This window comes from Ostrinia nubilalis, chromosome 13, assembly GCF_963855985.1.
Source record: "Ostrinia nubilalis chromosome 13, ilOstNubi1.1, whole genome shotgun sequence".
Classification (NCBI taxonomy): domain Eukaryota; kingdom Metazoa; phylum Arthropoda; class Insecta; order Lepidoptera; family Crambidae; genus Ostrinia; species Ostrinia nubilalis.
In genome coordinates, this window is record NC_087100.1 from 6222456 (window position 1) to 6247535 (window position 25080).

General features: G+C 39.4%; 1 protein-coding gene across 3 annotated transcripts; it reads left to right on the forward strand.

Moving 5' to 3' along the window:
• The first annotated feature begins 15551 nt into the window (after positions 1–15551).
• Positions 15552–23790, forward strand: LOC135077460 (splicing factor 3B subunit 3). 3 transcript variants are annotated; one of them, XM_063972007.1, is made up of 17 exons: positions 15552–15697; positions 15956–16202; positions 16541–16711; positions 16827–17021; positions 17200–17674; positions 17911–18068; positions 18273–18449; positions 18888–19195; positions 19540–19695; positions 19899–20083; positions 20277–20443; positions 20962–21166; positions 21342–21481; positions 21835–22058; positions 22371–22818; positions 23006–23280; positions 23591–23790. In XM_063972007.1, exons 2-17 carry the CDS (start codon positions 15977–15979, stop codon positions 23729–23731), a joined length of 3651 nt encoding a protein of 1216 aa, XP_063828077.1. In that variant the 5' UTR covers positions 15552–15697; positions 15956–15976; the 3' UTR covers positions 23732–23790. The 3 variants fall into 3 exon arrangements, with proteins under 3 accessions (XP_063828077.1, XP_063828079.1, XP_063828078.1); XM_063972008.1 differs by lacking the exons at positions 15552–15697; positions 15956–16202; positions 16541–16711; ... (1 more) ...; positions 17200–17674; positions 17911–18068 and adding an exon at positions 18726–18771 and having other exon boundaries at positions 18334–18449; XM_063972009.1 differs by lacking the exons at positions 19540–19695; positions 19899–20083; positions 20277–20443; ... (4 more) ...; positions 23006–23280; positions 23591–23790 and adding an exon at positions 18726–18771 and having other exon boundaries at positions 18888–18975.
• The last annotated feature ends 1290 nt before the right edge of the window (positions 23791–25080 follow it).

The window sequence follows — 25080 nt, forward strand, 5'->3', positions numbered from 1 at the left end:
GTTGAAAAACTGGCCATTAATAAATCCGTAGCGGCAGTAACGGATAGTGTTACCATATATCATAGGAGCTATTATCTGGCATCCGAAAAATAACAGCCGCAGACTTCAAAGATTTATTATTGTTCTCATTGCCTACCTACAGTAATTTGGGACCGCAAACAAGGGTCTTAAAATAAGAGATAAAACATGAAATGGTTGTAAAGAAACGTTTGGTGGTTTTGACGGATGATTTTAGCGTGGAAATCGAGAAACGACGTGATAATACGAAGATTGGTGCGCGCCGCCGGCGCCCGCGCCGCCATCCATCACGCGCGGGCGCAGTTTCCGCGGAAATTACAGATCATTTGCATATAACTCCGCAACGATGAAACGCGCTCTAAATTACACTTACCTCTGGCGGATGACCGTAAATTAAATTTAACGAATTACCTAGTTCATATCATTACAAGTGCCATAAATATTGTCAGAATTATCATTCAACATGGGTTTGGGTATCATTGTAGTCAGTTCTGAATAACACTAGATAATATTGGTATGTAAGCAGCTGTTATGCTGTGGTAGTATACCATAACAACGAACGTTCTTAGTTAGGAAGGTACATAAGTAGGTAGGTAGGTTCCTACTCATACTCGTACTTCACTAAATCTTAGCGTATGGTTTCCCCTCGCGCGCCCTGCCCACCTTTTCCAGCGGAAGCGCCCATGGCTGCATTAAGCCAACAACTGGTGTGATTTTTAAAGGAAAAATGTCCAGATGAGCGCTGTATCTTGTGACATGAACGAAAATAATTTGACGCAGCCGTTCGTCGGCGACATACGGCGACACGTGGCCACGATATATTACACGCGAGCCGCGTACTAAAAATATTGTGTTGGCAAATTAATGGGCATTCCCGACGGTAGGTAGTGGGATGAAAGGAAGTGCCTTTTATATGTGAAACGTTGGTTTTGTATGAAAGCGCGTAGCAGCCGGCTACACCTGTCCGCGCATTGCTCGCCGCGCAGCGCCTGCGTAGGGCTGCTACGAGACTACGAAGTTTTACTGGATTTATCTAATCATCTTCATACCCAATTCACAAAATAACAATATGTGAGACGACCGATTACGAGCATTATTATCATTAATGAGTGGAAATCTTTACTGAAATTATCATTATTTCAGTAAAGCTCTCGCAACAACAGATCATTATTCCAAGATTCTATGATAATAGCCAATACTTTATAATTACTTAGAATTTGTGTTCCAGCGACTAATGAAGATTTGTTTCTTGTACCTGCCGATATTATTCAATTAGAATCAATGTAGGAAATTAGGCAATAAAAATGTTCTTTTAATCTTTAGCGTAATCTCTTCTCCAAACAAGTTTACCATCGCAAAAGCAAGACTTTCTTTGATTTCTACATTTTCCAGCGCTAACCCTGTCCTAAGCGGATGCTCCGTAGCTGTGTGTCACTTTCATAATAATTGAGCAGATTAATATACCCCGAGGTGTTCATATTTCGCGGCTGTCTTGCGCCGCGTCAGTCACGCTGCCCACGCTGCACGGAGCACATCCTTGCCACGGCGCTGGCACGTGAGATCAACGTCTTTCGTAATAAGGATATGTGCGGAGAAATTATTACCTGTTACATTAACTAATGAACCGATGTAGGTAGGTTGCAATTTGCAACTATGTAGCCCTGCCCGGCTCTATTTTGTTCTAAAGGTTTTCCTTCCATCCTTGCCTTACTTACCTATAGGAGTAGAGTCTTTCTTACTACTTCCATTTAAGAATCTGAAAGTCTTTCTCAGGATTAAATAGTAGTTTGTTTCTGTAAAGCTGATATACTCGTAACTCTTCTAATTATACTTAAAGAACTTGTGTTGCGGGCTACCTAAAAACATTGTCAGTAAAAAGTTTATACAGCCTATCTTTTCACAGTGTTATTACGATCAACGAGATTTTCGTCCACGCAATCGCAGTTGCTATAAATCTACACTTTCTATTGTGTGTTCGATCACGATATAAAGTAATGATACAAATACCGACTTATCTTGACTTAAAAACTTATGATATACGAGCCTGATCGAACGCGATGGTGATAAAGGTGCTAAAGCTTTACAGTGAGCCTCTTTTCGATTCGGTTTACGTTTAAAAGTTTCAATGATTTTCGTTATCTAGTGCGCTATAAAGGTGTATTGTTATGGCAGCGTCTCAGGAGGCGCATGTGGCTGGGCGGGCGGCGGCGCGTCGCGGCGCAGTATAAATACGTGGCACGTGCGCGCACGCAGCTGCCCGCCACGTGGCTCCTTACCGGCGAAAATAGATCATTGTCTCAGCCCAGGACACGCCCACCGAACAGATAAAACACCACATCAAACGCCGATTGTAAAATTGCCCGTTTATTCGGTAACCAGCGGTAAAGTAACATCTGTTCGCCAGACTAGGAGTATAATTTACAGCGGCTGTAAAACCGCGAACAACTCACTGATTTTATTATTTTTGTACTTACTTAACTTCTACATTTAATTTGATTCTGATAACGGTAATAGCTTAAAGCCAAGTGTTTCATTTAGTTACGTACTACAAAACTGAAAATAAGAGTCTCAGTTGTATATATATACTTTCAATTTCTTTTATAGTTCCGTTCAAAATATTCTTATGTGAAACTTATCTTTTGACCTTAAAGTCTATACTGAAGTCAAATCCGTCTATTTCTCCATTTCGCTTTGGTTATATTTAGTTAATACTAACACGAGAGTTCCGTGAAGTGTTCCTACAGTTAAAAAATATTTTGACCATCACTGAAAGATCTGAAAATCTTAGATATACTGCGCACAGATCACCGCGAACGATGTCCCCTCGCTAAAAAAAGGAAACAAAAAGACAATCGAGCTTACTTCCGCCGCGAAATACTTCCGCCATTGATAAGTTCCCCACTTCCAGTGAGCGGTCACTATCTGTCACAGGGACACAAAGGGCTCTTATAAAGCAAAGACGATCATCTTGAATATTAATAAAAAATCGATGGGATATCGTTCTCGATTCGCTTTATATGTACAAGTTAAGAAGCAAATAACTATGTCAAGTTACGAGTAAAACACAGATTTCGCGTATCGTAGGTAAGACTCACAGCTGTTTATTATGATTTAGCATTTAATATGAATATTAATCGAACATGTAGAGTTTATATTATGCCACGAATAACTGTTGATAATAAATTTTCAATAAAACTTGGAAAAAGGCACTGGTTTTGAATATCCTATCTGAGGTAGAGAACACCCTGTATATTAAAACACTCGAGCCACAATAAAAGTAACCAATTGTTTATCGCTTCTATCAAGAGTGTTCAAAAAACATCCGGATGAAGAGTCGTTCGCATAGTTCGTTTGACATTTACTGCGCATCGATCGACAGTGACGATCGATCTGCGCTCGCGCCGACAACCGAAATACCTACGCACACGTGTGCCAACAATTGGGTACTCAGCGTTCACGCAACGTAAAAATCCTATCAAAAATTATATTAATTTGCATGAGTGCTGTAATGAAGATGGTATTAGTAAATTCTTTAGAACAGCCAATCTACTTCTAACTCTATTCAAAATATGTGACAAAACATTACCCAAATGTGAAGCTCGCTAGGCAAATAAAAGTGGTTTTACGTTATTCGAATATTATCACCATCACCAACAAAGAGGTCCATTCATAAATTACAATGGCTTCTTAAGGTTTGAAAAGAGAATATAATAACTGCAGAGATTTTAACTTAAAAAGCGGGGTTTCAGACATTTCAAGTGATTTTGTCTAACACTAAAAGTTATTTTAGGAATAGTGTAAGACTGGGTTGCACCATCTTCCTTTAACTTTGACAAACGTCAAAAATCTGTCAAACAGCATATAAAAAACAGTTATCGTTAAAGTTACGGTTAAAGTTAGGTGGTGCAACTCAGCCTAAGTAGTAAAGTGTTTTTTGAATTTATTATATACCGGCGGTTCTTACTGAGCTGTCCGTCTTTGTGCGTTTACTACTCGAGTGTCGCATTACTCCAAATTGGCTATACTTGTGGCGGTAACGAGAACAAATAAAATAATTGTGAACTTGGCAGCATGTCTCGTCACACTTTAGTGACGTCGTAATCGTAAAGAAAATTGTAACAAATATACAATTGAACCTGAAAAGGGTGGGTTGAAAAAAATTGCTGTAAAAATACTAAAAGTTTTATAAGCTAGACTGAAAAACATCATTATAACTGACTGAAAAACATAATAGATTATGGCGTGATGAGTTGATTTCATAAGGAAGGAAATCTGTTTTCTTATGATTGATAACACATACCTACGAGTACATAAAATCTCCATTTGAATAAATAAACTAAATCTCCAAGCAAGTATTTTTATTTAGATTATTCGTCTTAGACATTAGATTAGGTATCCGTCTTAAAGTTTTTTGTGTCAGCGTAATTTTCACAACACTTGAAGCATGAATTAAAGGTCTTCCGTCACCCTCCCAGCCAGGTGACCGTGCCGTAACGAGCCTCCCCGAAACCTCCCGCACCCTCTATCGATCCGGCGCCATTTTGAATTTCCCGACCAATGCGCGCGGCCATGGAAAGCGTTTCCATGGCAACCAGACGCGCGAAGGGAAAGTGATGGGGAAGGCTCTATATTTTATGGATTGTTGTGTATATTAATGCAATCTTGCATACACCGTTCACTATTCGTTTAGTAAAGGCACATTGATCTAGCAGTATTAACAGTATTATTATTAACAGTTTGCAAATATGTGTATTATACTCAAAACTTCCCAAAATTTTGAATGAAACCTGCACATATAGCTTGTAAATAATAGCCCTCTACAAATAATGCATTGTAAACTAATACTTTCATTGTATGTAGTGGTAAAAGGCTTTGGAGCCACTTTAGTGAATACGTAAATTCCAAAAAGCATATTTGCTCATCTAAACCGCTTCAACTGCATGATACTCAATGGTTGAACATCCGTTACAAGCGGCATAATACGCTCCTTGCACTCTTTGAAGAACCTTCGCATTGTCTAATTCAGAGCTCCTCGACACGCACAATGTTGGCCCAACACCGATGCAAGGCGCGCCGAACTAATTGATATATCCCTTTATGCTTCGCAAATCTGCGCAGCACAAATAACTTCCTCTCCTTTCATAGTCCTTTAACCGCGGCGCTCGGTACGCTAACATTGTTTATGTTCTTGTTTGCGGCTCTCTAGCGAATAGAGACACCTGCGACCTACCTGTGTGTACGGCGAAATCTAACAAGCGGACTTTCGACTTTACAGTTTCCTGCGTTTGTTCCCGAACAATGGGCTATAAGGCTGCGCCAGCGCAGGCGTGTTGACAGCCGATGCGCTATTCAACCCGCGGCCATTCGGCCCGCCGCCATTCTTACAGGCGCATTGTATATTCAGATTGTTAGAAATGCTTATGTGGAAACACCTCAGTCGCATTCCGATATTGTGAAACATAACGCTACATATTAAAAGAACAGCCGTCCAGGCATGAACCGAAAGGTGAACTGTGTCGATCCTATTTCGTTATTTTTCTGTTTGATGTAACTAGAGTCACATTTGCCCTCAGTCACTCCCTAACTCGAATTTGCTGTTTACGGATTTGCAAGCAAGGGGCAAATATTTGTTCGATGAGCGACCATACAGTCACATAATTAGAACATAGAGCTGTAAAAAAGCTCAGCTCATAAAAAATAAAGTGTCTTGCCTCTTTGCCTTTAATAAAATTTACATTACTTACGAGCTCAAAATAGGCATAGTTGATTAGCATATTATTTCTTATTCCACTATATCATTGTCACAAAGATATTCAATAAAATATTTCATATGATAACCTTTTAACACGACGAAGATTTTAATATTTATTGCGTTCAAACTGGACCGAGACTGACACAAATTAAGACCATTAACATGTAAATGATGTTATATAATTATACAGTGGCAAGTATAAAAATGTTGAGATTGTCTTTAATAATATTCCATTCTATAAATACGATGTAAATTAATTCTGTGACGTCAAAGCTAGTGTTGTAAACTATTAACGTCATTTACAGATGTTTCATAAAACGAGATGGTATTTATTACATTAGGAACTGAAAGCTGCCAGGAACTTTAATGTTTGTGTTACTCGAGAATGTTCAATGCTAATTTATATTTTATAATATTACTAAGTAAACAGATGCATGAATGGATGAATGAAACCTTTATTTGGCACAATACGAACTTACGAATTGAGCCCCTTTAACTTAAGGTATTACTGCTAAAAGGAATAAGCTCATTCAATAGACCATAGCCATAATGTGGGTATGATTCCATAGTCGTTACCTTAGAGGACAGGAATTCTAATTAGCGTGCGACCTAGGTGGTAATAGAAATCAATTGGTTTCAATGGTCCTAGCAGACTGCGAAAGGAACTGTCATTTGTTAAGAGCCGGCGCATTGTGCAAAGCGTTGCTTCACGGGGCTCTCACGCTCGAGTACCGTAAGAATGGAGTAAGTAATCAATCTGCTTGTGGTTCTATTGCTCGAAGGCTCCGTGATTAATGCTTATGTTACCTGGAGAAAACCCATTTTATCTAATTGTTTTAAACTATGCTTAAAAGTTTGCACACAGCTCCTTTGTTCACAGCAAGGCAATATGGTTTATATAATGTTAAAAAAAGAAGAGAAGATTCACTTTACCTGCCAGGTAAACAAAAACTATAAACAAAACCAAAAATACCCACTTTTACAGCCTCTTAAGTTTAAGTATCGTTCTTTTTGAAAGTGGAGAGGGTCAAATGGATTATTGCATAGATAAGGTAATTATCAACTTCCTATGGGCGTATTGAGAATATAGTATTGTGAAAAATTGGTGACGACTGAAGATATCATATTTTCAGGGTACAGGGGTACAATAATCATATGAGGTTGCAAATCCAACAACTTGGAACTTAAAAAAATAACACGGCAATTATACTTTGCTTTAGTAAGCGTATTACTTTCCCTCTACATTGTAAACTTAATTTACATAGCAGATGTTACACTTACAGGGACAATGGAATCATTCATCTCAGTCTGATGCAGATTGCATTTAGACAAGCGGTGTTAAGTCGGGCCACACGTGCGAGTCAGGCTCCGAGGGATCATTGACTCTCGCAGGTGTCGCGGCGCAGCGGTGACGTCAGCAACCTCTGCGCGAGCCTTATACGGCGCGGCGCCTGCGCATACCACGGTTCTAATGCAGCGTCTTAGGACTTGGCCGAGCGAAATCAGGGCGAACTCGCAACAACGATGGAAGAATTAACAATTATTGCAATTGAACAATATTCCTTCGAATACCACCGTTCTGAATGTTCCGTAGCGTACATAGCTAGTTATTTGGATTACTCTTACCACCCACACTTTGGTAGTCACACAGGTAATTTGCATTTGAAAATGTACTGTGGATCGAAGATGATAAGCTCTACTTATTATTGAGAATAACTAAATGGACTTTATTATTCCAATAGAAAACAATTTATATGACAAGAAACAGTCCGATTACAATAAAAGTTTATGATGCATTTCAAAAGAGAAACGGTAATCCGATATAACATCAGCAACAGGCAGTAAAGCACCATTAATTAAGAAGAAAATAAGATCAATTGGTTCTTAGAGTCAGTGTCGAATAACATAGGCATTTACATACACATCAGATAATTTTAACTATTTCCTTAAAATAAAGACTCTATCAAAAATCAAATATGATAATGCAATAAGTGAAGATATAATGATAAATAAATACCTATAAACGCTCGACTTGTCTTTATAATTTAACACAAATCAATTTTATCGTATCATTTGCGCTAACTTCCAATGCCAAGAAGTGTCTTTTTGCACCATAATGGTAATGGAGAATTGTATGACATCTGCAGAAACGAAAGAAACTTTATAGCCCCATTTTATAATACGTACGACGGCCTCCGTCGCCTGCTGCCTGCCATTTTAGGCTGTCCTCTCCGAAGTCTCGACTCAGTTTTTATTTCTAACTCCGCAAGGAAAGCTGACATGTCCTTAACTCAACCGATACACATATCAAAGGCCTCGTTAATAAAAGAAATCAGTGCCTCGCATCGGCCGGCCCGCCCTCCGTATTTGGCTTGAAAATTCACATTTTTATGGTCACGTTATAAAAGGATAGGAATCTTATACAGATGCTGTCCGGCTGAAGTGCAAGAACCGTCCTGAGGCTACCAAATAGGGCGGATGCCTGCTTAATTATTTGTTACGAACACTGATGCATTAATGGTTTCTCAAAAGATGACAAGTAAAAAGTGAGTGATTTATGTTTTAAAAGCGCTTTGTATGCAAATCAGCGTTCTAGGGCCGTTGGTTTCCTAGCAGCAAAATAAGGAGCAGACGTCGTTAAAAGTTAAACGAATGCGAATTCCGCGTAAGAAGTTAATTTCCTAAGCGGTATGCATTATGCACGCATGCATATGCAGCCGGGCGGCTATCTGCACTCTGCAGCGTCACCGGCGCCGCGCTATCAACCTGCTGCCTACATACTGCGCCCATTAGTCACCAGGCCACTACCGCCGACACCTCATCACAGGCTGACCACAACAGCCAATGCACACTGTCGCAACTTACATTTTGGTACAGAAAAAAATATGTAGAGCTCATAACTACCTTCAATACCGAGGTTTTTGACGAAAACACAACACGTAGGCTCCGTGATTAGAAGATTAGATCTTCCTAGAACAATGACCAAATAAATTTTAAAATTATGACAGAATTTTGACAAAATCTGAAGACATGTCATTTTAAAACACTTTAGTTAAAGTGTAACTTTAGACTTACAACCACATGACTTAACTCATGTGCTATCAATTACCAGCTTTTACTTTTTGGACTATGCTACTGACATCATACTCGTACTGATGCCACTGGTCTCCATCATCGGCCTTTGTCAATACTCGTACATTTGCAATCGGGGGCTTTATTTCAATTGTTGTTGCATAATCCTCACAACAATGCCCATTCTACTGATTCTTTTCATAAGCGAATTGTACGTATTTTTACGTTTCTGACAAGAGTTACCACCATCCAAGTCATTATAAGCTATGTATTGTTTAGGTATCCTACTCGTATATTAAAATGGAATTACTAAGATTAAGTAATGGAATCTTACCTAATATGAAATGTCTTATGATCCAATTCAAGTTATTATGATCCATAAAAGTAAATTAAAAAGTGTTATCATAATAATAATATTAAATAGGTTGAATTTTCCATAAAAAGGCCTCGAAAGTGGATTACTATATAATTTGGGTATTGTTACAACAATACATTTTTAGATTTTAATCAAAATGAAATTGGTGAGCAAAACTTATTAGAATTTTTATAAGCATGTCATTGATAGAGGCTGTATAAAAACATGAATGCCGCGGCTTATATCGGCCTAATTTAAATTCCAGCTTAATCCAGAAAATTATAACGACATTGAATGACTCGCCAGAATATACGCCAAGTGTGAGCTTTCACGACTTCGTTGGTTCCGTAGGTTATCCTGGAGTATCGTAATGGAAGCAATACGAAGAAATTAGGTTTTAAAAAGTTACAGATGAAAAATAATGTGAAACTTAAAATTATTATAGGTTCTGTCTGCTGCATAAGTATCTATTTTACGCACTTGCAAAGCATCCAAAAGAAGGTAACTAGTATTTTATATTAAGTTATGTAGGTACCTACGTTCTGAAATACTTATAAATACACTAATTAAATTCGCCTACATCTAAGTAGAATTTAAGTCATAAGGAACGCTAAAAATCATCTTATTAACAAATCTTCGGAAACTTGACGTCTTTGAGGTTTTTAAACAGAACAAAAAACACAAACGTTTCTTCAATACAAAAATGCACCTGAGAATGAAGGCGGGACCATTTGACTAATATCTCGATTATAACAAATAAGCGGAACCGTCTCGTCGCATACATTCGTTGTCTATCGCTGGTTTGGTTCGAATTAAGTTGGTTTGTTTTGGGTACGTGCACGCATTGGACGCTGCAGAGATCGATGTTGTATTCACCGAGTCGTATGTTTGTGTGAGAAAATCTCAGGTAGTGGTTAATAATTCGTTTAGGCCGGGTTGCGCCCACGTTTTTTCTCGCGGCCACACAGGTGCACCGCGCCTTCCAATTTACTATTCCGTGGCCGGCCCGGACGCTGCCGTCTGCGACGCTCTTTGTTGCTAGGTTTTGTGACGACTCTACATGCCTCACTTGGACACACGGTGCTGTTAATGATAGATACTATACATGCCTACAAATAACTCATACCTATTATATGACTTCAAATGAATGCGCTAAATGATTTATCACATAATATGTTTTCATTATATTTTATATCCTTGTATTTGTTGACGCAACAAAATAATGGCCTCAGATGTTTTTATTGCGAAAACATGAAGTGGGATGGTAGCAAAAAATCATCAAAAACCAGATTAATAATCAACAGACACATTAAAAGGTGAGTTATTTGATGATTTTATGATTAAATCAATTAATTACATTTTTTTCTTATTTAATTGGGCTACTTGCAATAAAACTGATTGCAGTCTAGTATTTCTCAATTAAGAGGTTCTCTTTACGACACAACAAATATTAATTGGGATATTATACAGACAGTGGCTACTGCGAGCTAAGATATTACGATATAAAATTTGATTAAAAGTTAGAAGCTAAGATCCTATTTGTGTTCGAAGCTTCACATATTTTTCAGCTAAGATTGCGTGCTTCTTGTTAAAGTTTTGATTATGAAAAGAATTCCGAGAAAACAAAATACAGGCAATTCACAACAACTTTGCACATTTAAGTCTTAACAATTAACACCTATTTAGCTCTACAAATGCCCGTTACTCAGTGGTGTTGTTAAAGTCTACTTAATATCATTTCGCGGAGTATAGAATCAGTACAAATAACCAATGCTATGAGGTTTCTTTGCGGGCTTTTTGTCGCGTCTCGGTAACTATAGTATCTATTGTCCGATCGACACGACTGCCTAACGCCTAAAACTACTTAACTCAACCTACATTAGAATAAAGCTCATTTCTCTTCATCTAAACAGTATTTTCACGGGATCATTGACTTGATAGTGAAACCTATCACACTCAAAAAGCAAAATCTTTTATTGTGATTGCTAAAGTCCGTTTAAGGATTGCGAGAGAAATTTGCGTTAGTTATTTAAAAGCTCAACGTTTTTGCGAGCTCAACGAGTTAAGTATCAAGTCCGATCCATAGCAATTAACAAACGCTGTATCATTGGGCGGTTTTCTGTTGTGATAAAATAATAAAATTATTTGTGGACCATTTACCAAATGTAGGTTTCTTATCTAAAATCTTAGGTTTCTTTCTTACAGCCTGAAAACTGAGATAGGTGGTACTGAACTGCAAAATATTTGTATCGCTATCGTAGGTAGGCAAGTGGTAGCTGGTGACGCCGACAATCGGAATGCTAATCGTCTCACGTATCTACGGGAAGTGTTCGCTTACAAAGGCTCGATACCACTTCGGGCAGCAATAAAGCTGGCGCCATTTTGGATTCGTATTGTCGCCGACGCAGAAGCATTGTCACTGGGAGGTCGCGTCCGGCGCCGGGCATTTGCATCGACGCGACGAGAATCGATTACACCTTCCAAATCAACCGAAATCGATTACAAACATCGCCATATAACGCCTACGTGTATAGAGATATGGATGGTCTCTACAAATTCTTCGATTAATATTCGAAATACTCGTCATTAATGCCGGTGCTGGGGTCTCCGCTGAATATGCATTAGTGTTTCCATGAATAAAGTTTGATTATAATTGCTAGGGCTACGGTTCTCGCTATTAGTTTTTCCCTTTGTTGGCTAGCAATTATATGTCGTATCGTTTTATCCATCAAATGTCTCGCGGACAAGTGCAGCATCAGCGACAGGTGGCCCCGCACGTGCCCGCTCGAATAAAACGCAATGAATGTCAAATGTCTTCTCGCCAATCTGCGCAAAGCACATCCAGAAATCATAAGGAACCTTCTTTGAAAACCATAAAACACATTTTACGTCGCCCTCCGGACCACATAGGTCTTTTTACGCCGGATGAAATCCGAAGATACTTTCTGATTCCATATCATTAAGATATTTATTGCGTGCAGTGCGCCACCGTTTAATTCTGGCGGCTGCGCCGGGGGTCATAGGAGTTAGTTTCGGGCGCAGCGCGCGCGCCGCGTCGAGGGTTAATTCGCCACCCTCTATGACTGTCTGACTTTTCATTATCGAGATGTTTTATTAAAGAAGGGCATGGTGCATGTCTGGTTGGGGGAGAATTAGGGCTATCTCTAAAACCAATATACCGTTTATATTTATGTCATTTTGCAGAATTAATTGACTTAAAAGTGACGTCGATTAGATACCAGGTAGATAAATAGAGCTTTTTAGCAGATTTAGTTTCAGTTATGTACCTAGGTACATTACAATCTTTACCTGCTGCCACGGCTTTGACATAACAGAGTATCATGACATGTGAAGGTTTGCCAATAAGTATTATGTTTGAATTCACCTAGATTTGCATCAAGAGTATCGATGCCACAGTCACAAAACAAACTGTTAGTTAAAACGCTTTTATATTTTAAACTTTGCAACCCTACCCGGATTTTGCGTGCGTACCATTATGGAGCACAGGGTGGCAGCTCGCCGCGGGCGTAGGAGGGATGTTTACACCCGGATTGAGGGCTGGTTATATTGCATTCCTATACACTCGCCCGACCGCTTGCTGACGTACGCTTGCGTCATTTAATCCTCAGATTAAAATGTAAAAACAAGCAATTTTTTTGTAACATCAAAATGTATACCATGATCAGCAAAGTTAAGGTATCAGTGTACCTCCATTGACTGGATAAAGCTTTTATTCAATCATGAAAAAGAAAGCTGCACACACAGACTGCATTGTAGATTCAAACATATACACGGGCAGTAATTGTCTGGTGACACATCGCCGCTCAACAAGCCGCAATAATTCAATAAACGGGTCCGCGTTAATTTCCACGAAACTTTGTTTGACAAACATCATAGACAAAGACAATGCCACGCGCCGAAACCAAACATTCGACTCTGACTCACTCGGCAACTGTCAATGAGTGCATCACCTCACTCGCAGTTACTGTTTAATAGAGGTCTCCAGTCTCAAATAGAGCTCGACTCGGGAGACGATGGGAAAAACTTACACAGTACCTACCTATTTGCTCCTGAAAGAGTTATTTATTTGAAAATGCATTTAATCACTTTGTTGGGCCGCTTTTCCGACTTTCCACAATAATTGCAATTTTCTCAGGAAAAACCACTAGGCCACGACAACATACTTTGGCTTAATGAATAAACTGTAGTTGTATACAGAATATTTTTATCTCTCCTATGGGTTTGTGCCCGGATGGGGATGAAAAGCCTTGAAGCTTTTATTTCAGGTCAACAACGACTTGTGTTTTTGTTTAAATAAGGGATTTATGATCAATTAACCGTGTTAGTTAATTTAAGCCAACCACAATATCTACGCTAATTGATTATAATAACATAGCTGTTTGTTCCTGGCAGGACAAATGATTGCTATCTGTGAGGCAGCCACGTCCGCCGCAAGGGCGCTAGCGTCGACAAATTGCGCCAATCTGCACCGCCATCGCCGCTGCTCCTGCGCCGGTGTAATTATATCACTAATTACACGGTAGCAGATTAAGCCCAAGGCGTCGGTAATGGGAGGAAAACTCAAGCGCACGCTACTCACTACTGTGACTGGAAAATCATTGAAGATTTAATAACGAATTAAAATTGTAAATTAATATCGGCTCAAAACATTTTCTTGCGTTTGATATTTTTTCATCATTCCTTCTAAATTGGCAATTGATTTGTTGCGACTGAGTTGAGTGACCGAGTTTCTTGCGTTGCTTCTCAGCACTTAGAAAGGTACTTACTCACATAATGCCCTGAAGCAAAAAAGCGTTAAAGTTAGGACGAGTAAAAGTGCTTAATATTACCTTTAAATTAAGTGTGCACTTGTATTAATTTCAACCATTTAAATAAAGTGCCAAAGTTCTCTTTGTATCATTCCGCCCGTTTAAAAATTCCTATATGTATTTGTGTACATCGAAAGAGCTTTGGCCCATTGTGGCGCATCTTTTAGTTCTATTTTGTGGCATACAATGTGTCGCCGGCGCAGCGGTGACGCGCGCGCACCTGAGTATTTGGGCCTGTTCGGTGACGCGCCACATTTTATCTGGTTGAACATTTTTCAATGATGCTACAATTACAGTAACATTTGTATGGAATATGTACTTAATGCCAAAGTCTTTCTTCAAAGTTTCAGAATTATGCTTTTTGGCAGTAAAAAGGAAATACCTAGTTATCTTAATACCTACCAGTGATTTGTTTTATTTTCGTAATTTAATTTTTTTATAAAGAATGCCCTTTTTTTAAGCAAGAAATGCTTTTACTACCAATTTACAGCAACAATGTGAAAAAAATTAAGCATAAAATTATTTTATTTTCCATGGGCGACGTATCATTTGTCAATTATCCGCTCATGGCCACCGAGGTGCGCCGGCGCAGGCCACGATCTGCGCAGAGGTGCACGTGTGCTCCGAGCCTTGGCCTTTGTGTACCTCTCTTAACAGTCAGAGCATAATTTCCGCAATAAATACGTTGTAATGTTACTAATAAAGTTCTTTAGAAATCATTAACATAAAAATTGTCACACGAGATACCGCTAACAGATTTGTGCTGTTATTAATTCAGAAAGCTAAACTTATTTTCTACTTCATTTATTTCTGTATTAATTTAAATAATTATTCTAAAATTATTTTTTTATATTGAGTAAACTAGCTGAACTAAATAAATAAATAAATAAATCTTTGGACAATTTCACACAGCGCCAGCTAGCCCCAAAGTAAGCAACTTAATGCTTGTGTTATGGGTGCTTGCTTAACGGATATACTACTTATATACTTTTTTTTTTTTTTTTTAAATACATAAATATTATACATAGTCACACCCAGACCCGTCACAGAAATTAAAATTCATCATTTCAATTTCTGCGCCGGCCGGGAATCGAACCCGGGACCTCTCGGCATAGTAGTCCGTTCTGAACCACTACACCAAACGGCCGACGAACTGTGTGTGTGTTTTTAATTAAAATGCTTTAGTAGATGGTCTAGTGAAAATCATCCTATCGTTGTTCAGTGAACTTTCACACAACATATTTTTATTTTATTGCCACTATTTTTATTATGAAGTCTCTTCATTAAACTTTATGGGGGACCTATGCTGCCATCTGTATTGTAAATTAGAAACTATTTAATTACCAGAAAGATTTAATAGATGGCGTTCTAAACAAAACTCAGCAAGCGCCATCTAGCGGTCTATCTCGTTTTCTGTAGAAAGCTACTCCCTACTAGATGGCGTTAAACTGATATTTATATATATTTTTTGTAATGGCAACCCTAGTTGTATAAAACTGAACGCCATTTTATTTTCAGCTTCTTTTTGATTGGTCAGTGAAACGTTGCATTGGATTTCGGAGATGGCGCTCTTCTTGTACTCAGCCGGCGCCATTTTGCGCACTAGTTTGGTGATTGCTGGGATTTATTTTATCACGCCGCATCGCGGCAATCTATTATTACATATTACAGGTAAATGAACCATTAAATTATTTTTCTATCGTTATAGCTAAATATTTATTTATTTGTGCACTGGGTATCTCCACAATTGATCAAATATCTTTTGTGGTCGTTTAAAGGTGCTATAAAAAATATTTGGACCACCCATTCGAAAACACAAATTTATTTCTGTTTTCGCTAGTTGCGAACCAAACAAGTAAATATTTGTGATTTTTAGTCGTAAAAACCTGTAAGGTGTAAACTTCACTCACAGCATGCGTTCTTTTTCAGATATAAGGTGAAGCCGCCGCCATGTATCTGTACAATTTAACGCTACAAGGCTCTACAGCCATTACACATGCGGTGCATGGTAATTTCTCTGGCACGAAACAGCAGGAGATCATCATATCACGTGGAAAGACATTGGAATTACTTCGACCAGACCCTAACACTGGAAAAGTGCATACTTTGATGAAAGTCGAGATATTCGGCATTATCCGGTCAATGATGTCATTTCGGCTTACCGGTGGCACAAAAGGTAAGGGAACTTGATTATCTACACCACGTGTTATTTAGACATAACCTAAATATAACCTATCCCTGGCCAGTTATAATAAAGTACATTCATGCCAAAAGGTCAATGACCCTTATTTATTGATTACTTGACTTGCATCGTCTTGCTCCATGCTTCTCATTTTAATGAAAAGAATGGGATAACTAGATGCATAGATTGATCAGCACGTCGCACTTGGCAATCTATTCTGAATGCTGGGATGTATCTTGTTCTGGAACATTTGTATTACTCTACCATGTGCATTTTATCAAATCCAAGTAATTATTAAATTTTCGATTTCACATGGATTCCTTATTTTGCAGATTACATTGTCATTGGATCAGATTCCGGCCGTATTGTAATTTTGGAATACATCCCTGCCAAAAATATTTTGGAAAAGGTCCACCAGGAGACATTTGGCAAGTCTGGATGCCGGAGGATTGTGCCCGGCCAATATTTGGCCATAGACCCCAAGGGGCGAGCTGTTATGATTGGTAAGTAATTACATATAACCTTACTACACACATGGAAACTTATTTTCTGTGTTTATTGATTATTGACATTACTGTAAAAATCATTTTTATAATATTCTTGTCTGTTTCATCCCAGGTGCCATTGAAAAGCAAAAGCTAGTATACATTTTGAACAGAGATGCAGAAGCAAGGTTAACTATCTCATCCCCACTGGAGGCCCACAAATCTAACACCTTGGTGTACCACATGGTCGGCGTAGATGTTGGCTTTGAAAACCCTATGTTCGCATGCTTGGAAATTGATTATGAGGAAGCAGATGCTGACCCTACTGGTATGTATCATTTTGATCACAGAAACCATTATCTTTAACATATTTTATAATGATTATTTTGAGGTCCGTGTTTCCGACTGACAGTGACGCCAAATCCTCTTTCTGTATGAATTTATTTGACTCAACTTTATAGTTGGGTTTTGTTTTGAGTGATTTAACATTTTTCTTGTGTTTGTAGGTGAAGCTGCACAGAAAACACAACAAACCCTAACATTTTATGAACTGGATTTGGGTTTAAATCATGTTGTCAGAAAATATTCAGAGCCTCTTGAAGAGCATGCCAATTTTCTCATAACTGTACCTGGTGGGAATGATGGACCCTCCGGAGTACTTATTTGTTCTGAAAATTACCTCACATATAAAAATCTTGGTGACCAACATGACATCAGATGTCCCATACCTCGACGACGGAATGATTTGGATGACCCAGAGAGAGGAATGATCTTTGTATGCTCAGCCACTCATAAAACTAAATCTATGTTCTTCTTTTTGGCACAAACTGAGCAAGGGGACATTTTCAAAATCACCATTGAAACTGATGAGGACATGGTCACTGAAATTAAGTTGAAATATTTTGACACAGTCCCAGTTGCAACTTCAATGTGTGTGCTGAAAACTGGATTTTTGTTTGTGGCCTGTGAATTTGGAAACCAGTAAGTATATTTTTAACTATCACTCTTGCACATGCATGTTGAGCCTGTGTAGTTGAATTGTTTTTATCACACTTGTAACATTTTATGAACATGCAATAGAAGTAATCTCTGAACCAAGGTCCTCCCTTTTATATGGGGTGAGTGCACACTGATATGAGATGCACAATTTTACTAATATAATCTATTGAAAAACAAACTTCATTTATAATATTCCTAAAAGTATCTATTTTTTTCAGCTACTTGTACCAAATTGCTCATTTGGGTGATGAGGACGATGAGCCAGAATTCAGTTCTGCTATGCCATTAGAAGAAGGCGACACATTTTTCTTTGCTCCAAGGCCCCTTAGAAATTTGGTACTGGTTGATGAACTGGATTCACTTTCGCCCATCTTAGGTAAGAAGAAGCGAACTTTTTGTTAGAATACTGTTAAAAATTAGTTGTGATATTTTCACTAACTCTCCAATGATGTAAACTAATTTCGCTCCGTGTTTCATCTGAAATACTATGACGATCCATTAACCAGATCTGAGAAGAACAAAACAATATTCCTTATTTCTCTTTAAAAAAACTTGTATTAACAAATAAAATTGCTTGCAGGCTGCCATGTGGCTGACCTAGCTGGGGAAGACACCCCACAGGTCTATTTGGCCTGTGGGCGTGGCCCACGGTCTTCAATAAGAGCACTTAGACACGGTTTAGAAGTTGCTGAAATGGCTGTGTCTGAGCTCCCAGGGTCTCCCAATGCTGTATGGACTGTCAGACGGCACAAGGATGGTGAGTAATACCCATTACAACACAATAAAAGCATATCATAAGTGAGAAACTATTATTGCAGCTCTTTCATCATGTGATCTTGAGATTAATCCATTCTGCAATATTAACACCAGCTCATGAAAACGATGGAGCATAATGATTATACTTTTGGTCCGTGTTACTGATATACTGTGACGCCACCACAATAACCACTTATGAATGCTCCTTTTATCAACAAATTACTAATAAAACCCTGGTTGTTTGTCATACATAAACACCAGTGGTTTTTCTTTTCAGAATCTCCTATTGGGCGTTGAAATGCGATGGTTCAACAAAATCACAGGTAGGCATCGGACTCCAATTTATCTTCACTGGAGGCAGTCGTCGAGAAGAAACATTTTTGAAGATCCATTAGACTCGTGATCACATTTTACCGTGGATATTTTCTTTTGGTTGCAGAGGAGTATGATTCTTACATCATAGTGTCATTCGTAAATGCTACGCTTGTACTCTCTATCGGTGAAACGGTGGAGGAAGTGACGGACTCTGGGTTCTTGGGGACCACGCCGACGCTCAGCTGCCACGCGCTGGGAAACGACGCGCTGGTCCAAGTGTACCCCGACGGCATTCGCCATATTCGAGCTGACAAAAGAGTTAACGAATGGAAGGCGCCAGGCAAAAAGTCTATCGTCAAATGCGCGGTCAACCAACGTCAAGTTGTGATCGCGCTCACTGGCGGTGAATTAGTTTATTTCGAAATGGACCCTGTAAGTATGATTTGTTTTTTATAATATCCTTCCTCCTATACCGACGTATTGCGCAGGGCCGCTTTCGGGTGGCCCTGTGTGAAAGTGGTGCGTAGCTGTCCCATGCAGTGATGAACCCACAACGTCGCAGATTATGTCAGCCTCCCGTTTACGGTTGAGGGTGGCACTCGGCATATTCCATAGCCAAGCTGGAGTCGCTCAGACTGTGAAGGCGGCAAAACCATGCCGTGGACAAACAAATGATTCTTATTTAAATATTTTGTTGTAATTGATGTTTCATAATTTCTTATTATTATTTTTATACAAATTTAGACAAATTCATATCAACAAAATAACTTTTACAGACTGGTCAACTAAATGAATATACAGAGCGGAAAAAGTTATCCTCTGATGTATCATGCATGGCCTTGGGATCCGTGGCTACTGGAGAGCAGAGGGCCTGGTTTTTAGCTGTAGGCCTGAATGACAACACAGTTCGGATTATTTCATTAGACCCATCGGTAAGACTATAATTATTTATGATCATTATAAGTATTTTTATTGTAATTTGTTTAGTTTCTATGATGATACAAGGACACCACTGATTTATTGTGATTACACAAACCTAATTATGCGTTATTCTCAAACATTCTGATAAAATATTATACTTTTCAATTCTTTTGATGTACTAGACAAGGATACTAATTTATTGTTTCGTTTTTAGGATTGCCTCTCGCCCAGATCTATGCAAGCCTTGCCAGCTGGTGCAGAATCATTGTGTATTGTGGAGCAACCATTTGAATCGGGAGCCAAATCTGCATTGCATCTCAATATTGGACTAAGCAATGGTGTACTCCTAAGAACAACTTTGGATTCCGTTAGCGGCGATTTAGCAGACACAAGAACAAGGTAATTTAAATTTAAAAATAATTATAATGATGGCAATAAAGAATTTACTTGTATTCCAATGATGTAACCTTATTCGCTCCGTGTTTCATCTGAAATACTATGACGATCCATTAACCAGATCTGAGATCTTTCAAACTAATGAAACTTGTTTGAAAAGTTACAACTTTTTCTAACATATTATTTACTTTTTTAGGTATCTTGGATCAAGACCAGTAAAACTCTTCAAAGTGCGAGTGCAAGCAGCAGAGGCAGTATTGGCGGTGTCATCGAGAACTTGGCTGGGATATCACTACCAGAACAGATTCCACCTCACGCCGCTTTCGTACGAGTGCTTGGAGTATGCTGCAGGGTTCAGTTCAGGTAATTATGATGTCTAATTTACTTTGCAACTTAATGAGGGCTATCGTTTTTATACTTAACAGTTGGCACCCCTGGCGATTGACAGGACCTTACTCTACAGTGGCGCCATCTTGCTGAGTGCAAATGCGATAGTCCTCCTACCACTTTAGCGCTCACAAGTTGGCGCCACTGTCTTCGCTACTAGCAAGTGACAGGACCTTACTCTACAGTGGCGCTAACTGGTGAGCGCTAAAACGATAGCCCTCATTCGACGTATTGCGCAGGGCCGCTTTCGGGTGGCCCTGTGTGAAAGTGGTGCGTAGCTGTCCCATGCAGTGATGAGCCCACAACGTCGCAGATTATGTCAGCCTCCCGTTTACGGTCGAGGGTGGCACTCGGCATATTCCATAGCCAAGCTGGAGTCGCTCAGACTGTGAAGGCGGCAAAACCATGCCGTGGACAAACTTACAACTTTCTTGTGAATATTATCATTGGTTGTAATTAATTTCTCTTGCTAACCAAATGTTTTTCGAATACAGAACAGTGCGCCGAGGGTATCGTAGCAATCTCTTCAAACACCTTGAGGATCTTGGCACTAGAAAAATTAGGCGCTGTGTTTAACCAGACATATCTGCCACTGGAGTACACGCCAAGAAAATTTGTGATAAACAGTGACAACAACCACATCATTATTCTTGAGACTGACCACAACTCGTACACTGAAGACATGAAGAAACAAAGAAGGTATGTTCTTATAGGTTTTTGTAGTAGGTTTACCTATTTGTATGTTCAAAATGATGACAATAACACACATAACTGAATTAAATGTTGATACTCCTGCAGTACTGATTAAATTTTATCACAACCTTTCATTTTATGTGAATTTAAACACTGGCTAATTTTATATTGAAATTTTTAGGGTTCAAATGGCGCAAGAAATGCGTGAAGCGGCAGCCGGCGGTGGCACAGAAGAACAGCAACTCGCTAACGAAATGGCGGACGCTTTCCTCTCGGATGTATTGCCAGAAAATATCTTTTCCTCGCCTAAAGCTGGTGCAGGTAATTAAAGTTTTTGTTTTTGAATTGAAATAGCCATATTCTCTGGGCAAGAGCAGAGGAAGCCTTCGAGCTCACTGACTAATCGGGTATGGCCATATTAAATCCCTGCGTTAATCCCAGATGATCTTACTATAAGTCATTTGATTCAAGCATGGGAAACATTTTTAATAATCATACGAAATCAGCCTCGTAATGTACTGTCGCGACTAGCTAGTTTACTTGAGTCTACTACCTATAAAAAATATTTGTGAATGTTCTTTATAGAGTAAAATTTAGACTTGTCGAACATTTTGCGCATCTACATTCTATTACACTAGTTACAGACAATTGAACTAATTTATTTACATTTTTAGGTATGTGGGCGTCACAAATACGCGTAGCCGACATGGGCATCGGCGGCGGGCAGCCCACCACACTATTCAAGCTGCCACTAGAGCAGAACGAGGCAGCAGTGTCGGCATGCGTGGTGCGCTGGGCTGCGCAGGGGCACTCGGCGCCGCACCTCGTAGTGGGCGTGGCTAAAGATGCTCTGCTGTCGCCGCGGTCGTGTACTGACGGCAGCCTGCACGTTTACAAGGTTTGTTTTCTGCATATTTTGTTTTGTGTGAGCTGGACATCAGCACTCTAGATGGCAATGGACGCGTACAATGTAGCAGTGTTCTTTGTTATTCTATAAATAGACCTACACGCCGAAATCGGCGCGAATCCACTTCATGCAACGGAGTTAGTGTAGCGTGCCGTAATCGATTAAATGACTAATGATCATAAATGTAAACTCACTTACTTTCCCGTTTCAACTGAAATCTTTCGACTTATTAACCAATTCTAAAGATACCTAAATAGTTTCTTCCTATTCATATAACTGATGTTTATTCTTTTCTTTGTTCAGATATACAACACTGGAAAATTGGAATTGGTGCACAAGACTCCCATAGATGAGTATCCTGGAGCCCTAGCCTCGTTCAACGGGAAACTCCTCGCGGGCGTGGGCCGCATGCTGCGACTGTACGACATCGGCAGAAGAAAGTTGCTGCGGAAATGCGAAAACAGACACATTCCCAATCTGATAGCAGATATCAAAACCATTGGACAGAGAATTTTCGCTGCCGACGTACAGGAATCTGTATTCTGCATCAAATACAAGAAGAGGGAAAATCAACTGATTATTTTCGCTGACGACACAAACCCGAGATGGATCACCAATGAATGCATTTTAGATTACGATACAGTTGCGATATCGGATAAGTTTGGAAACATCGCCGTTATGAGGTTACCACAGTCTGTTTCGGATGATGTTGATGAAGACCCAACAGGAAACAAAGCATTATGGGACAGAGGTAAGATCAAGAACTTTCAAATTTATAATGAATTTATTATTTCTATAATGTTTATGATGATACACACTATTTCACACATGCTAGACTTATGAAAATTAATGATTCTACGTATATTCTGATGAATAAACGAGGATATCCTTATCCTCATGAAATAGCACATGTACTGAACTGTATATCTCTTCTGCAGGTCTTCTCAACGGTGCGTCACAAAAGGGCGAAATAACTGTCAACTTCCACGTCGGAGAGACAGTGACGTCACTCCAGCGAGCCACGCTGATCCCCGGTGGGTCAGAGGCGCTGCTATACGCAACAGTCAGCGGTTCGCTGGGCGTCCTGCTGCCGTTCACGTCCCGGGAAGACCACGACTTCTTCCAACATCTGGAGATGCACATGAGAAGCGAGAACTCGCCGCTATGCGGGCGCGATCACCTCTCGTTCAGAAGTTACTACTACCCTGTGAAGGTGGGTTTATTTTCGATCATTGTAGTTGATAGATAAGGCTTTTATTCAACAGTAAGTCAACAGCCGTCCTGTCAAGTGGGGACAGTTGTGTTACACTGTTGGTAGAGTAGTGTCGGCGAGCGGCGTCGTTCGAGTCAGCCGTTATGGCTGCCGCACGCTGCTGCCACCGACTGCGTTCTTGAGAGTCGGATGCGTCTTGTTTGACGCTTCTGTAGTTTATAGAACGAACACTTACTTCAGCTTTTATCTACGTAGGTCTCTATATTACCTCGAATAAAGATCATTATTGACTGGCTGTATTTATTTCCAGAATGTCATCGACGGCGACCTGTGCGAACAGTTCAACTCGTTGGAGCCCGCGAAACAGAAAGCAATAGCAAGTGATCTGGAGAGAACGCCCGCCGAAGTCTCAAAGAAGCTGGAGGATATCAGAACAAGATATGCATTTTAGTTTAATATTTCCAGTGATTTACATTAAGTACCTAATTTTAATAAATAAGTTTAACAATTTATGTGGCTTTACTTTATGCTTTCCTATATTCCAAATCCAATACCATACACTCAGATACTGCACCTTAGACTTGGAGATCACAGGCATAGCGCATAACTGAATAGGTTTCTGTGGTAGTAGAGAATTGGAGCTAGAGTAGACCGTGACGTAACTGAGCTGGCACAGACAAGGCATGGTTACTTTTGATGTAATAGTAGAGTAAACAATACTAGGTACACTTACAACTGACCCTGCGGCGCAAATGGTGACTGCTTGTATTCACAATATTCGGGAAATCCTCAGGAATGTGCAGAAAAAAATGGGGGATTTACCATGTCTGTAAGGCCCACAGCTGCGGCCCAAAATGGGCTCCGCCACTGCTGATATAGATTTTCCAATTTCCAATAGCGACCCAAATTAGGCCGCGTCCTAGGCGAAAGGCGTTTATTCTCGATGTCCCCCACTATTTGTCCACCACTGGTGGACATCGAGAAAAAAGGTTGCAATGTCCACCAGTGGGGGACAGCGCCACTGAAATCTTCCCGTTGGGCCCTACTGGTGGACACTGAGAAGAAATGAGTTGCTCTGTCCCGCAGTGGTGGACATCGAAACCAAAAAAGTTCCGCTGTCCTCCACTATTATATGAGTATTTCTCAAAAAAAATGTACGTAACGAAATAGTAAGGCCATAAGGCTTGTTATACATTGGCGAAATATTGTGAATGCTCTTCATTTATTCAATTCGAAATATTTGTAAGTATGCACCCAAATACGGGGTAATATTAAGGGGTTAGAAATAAAATAAGGGAGTAATCATTCATACTACTTTAATAAAATTATTTTTGTTCCATCATGTTTATCCATTTTGAGTCGTTCTCTGTAAGCTTTTTGCCTTTCGGCATTGGTTTTTGGCGGCATTCCTAAAAAAACAAAAGAAGTAATCACATAAAAACGTAATCTAAATGATTTGATAATTTTTTGCTGGTGGCACTTCTGTAAAGCAGATAGTATCACAGAATAATAATAAGTACTACGTACAGAAGTTTTACTTCGCGAAGGTATTTAAAAAAATGTATGCTCAATGTCATTAACAATATGGTGTAATTTAGCCTGTCTCAAGAGTCAAACACCATTTTGTTGACAAACGTCAGTGATCGGCACTGCGCCGAAGCTATAGGGCTGACTTCGGTAAAATGATGTGACGTGAGGTGCCAAACTGCGGAAAATGGCGGAGGAAATACATGATTTAGCATGAATTATCATGAATAATATTAACTACTTATTTACCTCTCAGTGTCTTGAGGCAACTTA